General features: G+C 42.6%; 1 protein-coding gene across 1 annotated transcript; it reads right to left on the bottom strand.

The window, feature by feature from the left end:
* Positions 1 to 1,190: 1,190 nt before the first annotated feature.
* On the bottom strand, positions 1,191 to 4,788 carry ccn2a (cellular communication network factor 2a). Its single transcript, XM_084314767.1, has 5 exons — positions 4,421 to 4,788; positions 3,665 to 3,878; positions 3,253 to 3,504; positions 2,905 to 3,116; positions 1,191 to 2,775 (listed from the first exon to the last, which is right to left on the bottom strand). The coding sequence occupies exons 1-5, from the start codon at positions 4,481 to 4,483 to the stop codon at positions 2,479 to 2,481; spliced, it is 1,038 nt and encodes a 345-aa protein (XP_084170893.1). The 5' UTR covers positions 4,484 to 4,788; the 3' UTR covers positions 1,191 to 2,478.
* Between the last annotated feature and the right edge of the window lie 548 nt (positions 4,789 to 5,336).

The following is a 5,336-nucleotide window of genomic DNA, read 5'->3' on the forward strand; positions in this document are numbered from 1 at the left end:
TGATACACTGATCAATGAACCTCACTACTGATACACTGATCAATGAAACTCACTAATGCTACACTGATCAATGAAACTCACAGATGCTATACTACTGGTCAATTAAACTCTCACAGTAGACTGGGAGTCTGTGTGTTCATGTTAACATGTGTCTTACACATTGTACCTTTTAAGATTTTACTTTTTTTTTTAAATGTATCTGATTCTTCTACATTATTTAATTCAGCTGTATTTAACACAATGATTCAGTGTCCTCCGATAACATAATTTGAGGACATAATTCAAACGCTCAATAACTGACTAACTTAACTTATTTACATTACAGTTAGTAATTTAGCTGATGCTTAAGATTATGTGCAAAACCACATTATGGTTTATAAACGGAGACATCCCAGTGGTTGATGCCTCAGCACACTGCTGTCAGACAGATATTCCACAGTTGAAGGACATGTGCAGGCAGCGGAGTGGAGGTCCATGGCAGGAATGAAATATAGGCTAATAACCTTTCATAGTATGTGTACATAGTTGACACTTGCAGGCTTTGGCCACTTGCGTGTGGGTGTATATGGTTAGGGTTAGATGCTACTGGGTGTATGGTTAGGGTTAGATGCTATACTGGGTATATGTTTAGGGTTAGATGCTATTGAGTGTAGGTGTCTCTGTGAGTGCCATTCTATAGTTATAACTACTGTAGGTCAAGGTTTGTAAAACCTCAGCACAGATGTTTTCTTACTGTCTTCTACTATTATGTACTATGGAATGCTACTATGTCTATACTACTATCTACTATCTACTATGCTACCATGTCTATACTACTACCTACTATGCTAATATGTCTATACTACTATGTACTCCGAGTTCAACACTGCTAGATGAACAATATCACCCTTAGCTGAGATGTACCCCCCCTGCTGACTTGTACACAATTTGTAAATTGCTTTGGATAAAACCATCAGTTAAATTACTAAATGTAAATGTAAGAACCACTACAACTGAAAAATGTCTGCTTACTTCACAAGCTCAGGGTTTATCTGACTCTATTTCAACTTTACTATTTGATATTTCACCTTTGGACCTTGTTATTTAGTTCAGTTGCAGGATAGGGTTGGTAAGTAGGCAGGATCAATCCTGATGAGCAAGGCCCCTGGCATCAAACTCAGGATGAAAACACAGACGTCATCATGTTTGTATAAAAATATAAGATTTATTTTCAACTACAAAAGTGAAAACATGTAACTCATTGGTCACATTTCTCAATAAAATAGTAAAAAATATGGTTGACAAAAAATACACGATCAATACATTTTGAAGCAGACGACAAATAACAATGAGCTTTTTAAATTAAGTTAATCTGTACAAATATACACAATTTACAGCAATAACAATAGAAAAGGAATGAAAGTAAATTTCTTCCAGTCATTTTTTTCTCTCTTCTACAACAAACATTCATCCTCATTTTGGACCTGGATAAGTTCACGTCTACATGTTTCTCAGTGCCGTAGCGTCAAACTGACGCCATTCTGTCTCATCCTAAACTGAACACTCTGGGTTGTTGGTTGTCTAAAAGGTCAGAGGTTACTTAAAGGTTAGACAAGTTGGCAAGTGACTGGCTCAACTGTTCAAATCCCTTCAGAGAATGAGCTCTTGTAACAGCTGTTCCTGAGCAAGGCACTGCACCCCCAATCGCTCCAGTGGAGCTGCTCAGTGGGCAACAGAGTCAGACTATGGTTGTACTGAGCAGCTCCTGGGGCGTGAATGTGTGGAACTGTGTGAATGTGAGGCAGGGTGTTACTGAAAAAGACAGTGGCTTAGTCTACCTTCCCTGGAGAAATAAGAGGTTTAAAAAACACTTTGCACTCTGAGTCTGAGCCTAGTTCCACATGCTGACCTTCTCTTCACACTGCAAATGGAGAAACAACATGAGCAAACAGACAAGGCTGACATTCAGCCCTGCACTAACACAGACACACACAAGGGACATATTCAGGCCTGTTTGGATAGGGGGGAACATTGGCATGCATTGACCAGCTTTGGTATGCTTTGGTCTGCTCCCACCCCTCGCAGCTGCTCAGAGTCTCAAACAACCCAGTGTTCTGGTCCGATCGGGGTGGGGGGGTGGGGGGGGGGGGGGGGGTGCCCACCTCAGAAGAGGTGGAGGTTTTAGGTTTTAAGGTAATGGCAACAGGCTTTTTGTAAAGGTGAATAGATGAGTAGGTTTTAAGCGTCTTTGTCAGAATAGAAGTTCTAGTGCAGGTTTCCCTTGGAGCTGCCAAACAGCTCTCTGTCCTAAATCTAACCATAGGACACAGGCTGGTTACACCAACCAAACACAAGCGTCCGGACTTGTGACTTGTACAAATACAAAAACAACCAAATAAAACATAAAAGAACAAACAAAACAAATAATATACGTTGAGCTGCGAGATGAGTTGGAGTTTCTGTTGTTTTCAAGTTAAATGTTCATGTTCTTTCTCGAGTTCAAGCCATATCTCCCATCATCTTCTTGTAGTACCTGGACTCAAAGACGTCGTTCTCTCCGGGGCAATTGTGATGGCAAGCGCAGGACTTGATGAACATCATGTGCTTCTTCATCAGCTCTCCGTCGGGACACTTGAACTCCATGGGCAGGGTGGTGGTTCGGTGAGGGGTGCAGCAGCGACCATCCAGACAGACGCCACAGAACTTGGGCCTGTAGGACTTGGTGGTGGTGCAGCCGGAGATCTCAAACTTCATGGGCTTGGACAGTCTGGGCGTGCGGATGCACTTCTTCCCTTTCTGTAGGAAGAGAGAAAGAACACAAAATAGTGAGCAGGTGTTGACTGGACGTCAAAGTATGAAGTAGTCTATGGGTGTTGGTCATACACAGAGGGCTGTTTCTACAGGGCTGGGGTGTTTGTTACTTACCCTGATGCTTTGCTCCAGCTGTGACTCGCAGGGTCGGACCATACACAGCCTGCTCTGCTTCTCTAGACGGCAGTCTCGGTTGTCGTTGGTTACCCTGGTGGAGATGCCCAGGCCGCAGGTTTTAGAACAGGCGCTCCACTCTGTGGTCTGAACCAGACAGTTCTCTCTCATCATAGATGGGTCAGGCCCATAGGTCTCCTCCTCTCTGTAGGCTGGGATACAAGGAAATGACACGTTAATTAATATATTATCTCTGAACGTGTGGCTGTCATTACACAGAGATGACTATTTCAATCTTTCTTTGTGATTAAAGTAACAAACCGACTACTGTATAAAACAACAACTCACCAGCCAGAGCAGAGCCCATGAAGCTGTGTGTGTAGGGAGAGTCGCACACCCACTCCTCGCAGCATTTTCCTGGAACTTTGACCCTTCGTGGAAGTGGGCAGTCCGGGCTGGGGAGCCTGATATCCATGGAGCAGAGAGGGACACAGCCAATGGCCCCGTCCAGGCAGGTACACTGGTACTTGCAGCTGCTCTGGAACGTCTCACCGCTTGAATACACCATGCCTCCAAACACACAGGTGGCACCGTCTTTGGCTGAGGAGGAAGATAATGACAACTATGTTATTAATGTCATTCCAGTCAGGAATTAAGTAAATGTCTCTCAACCTCAGGAGACATTGCAGGTAATGATTAACAATATTTATTTGTTATAATTAACAGTAATCATTAGTTATAATTATTAGTAATAACTCACCTGTGCACACTCCAATACGCCTGTTAATGGGCGATCCAAAGTCACAGTCGAGGCCCTTGTGAGGGTCGCAGGTGTCTCTGTCAGTGCACAGCTCTCCCATCTGCTTAGCACACACCCGACAGCAGCCACAGGTGTCTAGGACCAGACTCACCCCTGGGGGGCATTGAGGTGTTGACGGGCACATACACTGACCCGGGCACTCCTGACCATCAACCTGAACACAACAAACACACACACATTAAGTTAATTGGTTTAATTTTTTTTTAAAGATGCATTTTGGCATTAAACCAACATATATTCTCCTGTTTGCTGCATTCCTCAGCCCAAAAGTGATTTCTACAAAGATAACCTTTCATAGATATGACAGTCATCATATCTTCATATGAGACTTCAATACACTTAGATAACAGAAGGCGATGCATGTGTCTGATTTACTCTTTATATGCTCACTGTATAAATATGTCTTCAGTTGTATCCTCATTTTCCAAGAATCTTCAACATCCCAAGACATAAATGAATGCCTGGGGAAAGTCTTCTCACACACGTTACACTGTTCCTAACCCTAAACCTAACCTTAACACAGCAAGACACAGACTGGATCACTCAAGAGAGAAGTCTTTGTCACAGAGCTGAACTATACATTCAGTAATTTCTTTATGACAATCATCTTAATATCAATTAACAATAGTCTATAAAGATGGTCTTAACATCTGTCCTTTTCTAGTAATATACAGTAGTCTTAAAGTATGTTCTTACCATGTAGGACAACAGGAGGAAGAATAGTGGAACCATAATGACTCTGTTCATCCCAGCAGACATTTTCTTTTCCCTTTTGGAGAAAAAAGGTATTCAAATTCTTCAGAAAATCCTCCTTGGAAAGTCTTTATGTCTCTGTAGCTTAGAACTGTTAAGTTCTGGTCGGTTCAGATCAAACTGATCTCGTCTGGTTTGCTCAAGTCTCCGGCTGAAGTTTTTCTCTCTCGTTTTTCCTTCCTCTCTCAGTGAAAGCTAAAATGTAGCTGTGTTCGTTGTTTCTTGGTGAAAGCGAAGGCTGTCGTTTGGTTCTCTCTTGGTGAAAGCCAGATTTTAGCTTCAGTTGTTGTGGTGTCCTAAGGGTAGTGGAGCTCTCTTTATACCCACTGCCAGGGCTGAGGTGACGTAGTGGGGGTCTGGATGGAGAGGGGGCCTGGGTAAACATGGACATGCCTGACATTCCTTCCTTCTTCCTGCCCTCAACACCAGACAGAACACATTCCAGCCGTCTGAAGGAGAGAGGAGGGGCGCTAACGCTCACAGAGAAGCTTTCATCTGGACTGGGAGGGAGGGGAACACAGTACAGACCTCACACTGCAAATTCCTAAAAACTGACTTCAGTAGTACAATAATAATTACAACCAACCACCAAGGTTAGGAAGGTTCCTTTCAAAATGGAGTCCATCACAGATTCCTGATTCCCTGCTTCATACTGGTCTTTTTATAATTCACTCTGTAATGTTGTCAGAATGTGTTGCTGTTCCAACGTCTAAAGAATAGGAAGCTAAACAATCTATTTCAGTTTAGAGCTACACTCTGGATGATGTTATAGTGTCAGGATCTCAGTCTATTATTATGTTCATGTAGAATCTCACAATCTAAATTATGTTAATATCTAGAATCTCACAATTTAAATGAG

The sequence above is a fragment of the Notolepis coatsorum genome, assembly GCF_963971535.1.
Source record: "Notolepis coatsorum genome assembly, chromosome: 5".
Lineage (NCBI taxonomy): Eukaryota > Metazoa > Chordata > Actinopteri > Aulopiformes > Paralepididae > Notolepis > Notolepis coatsorum.

Bases quoted from the DNA above. Each gene is read 5' to 3' on its own strand.
- ccn2a (XM_084314767.1), bottom strand. From the start codon at position 4,483: ATGTCTGCTGGGATGAACAGAGTCATTATGGTTCCACTATTCTTCCTC. The intron at 3,879-4,420 runs GTAAGAACATAC...TGTTGTGTTCAG, and splicing joins TCCTCCTGTTGTCCTACATG to GTTGATGGTCAGGAGTGCCC. The intron at 2,776-2,904 runs GTAAGTAACAAA...CTCTTCCTACAG, and splicing joins AGCTGGAGCAAAGCATCAGG to AAAGGGAAGAAGTGCATCCG.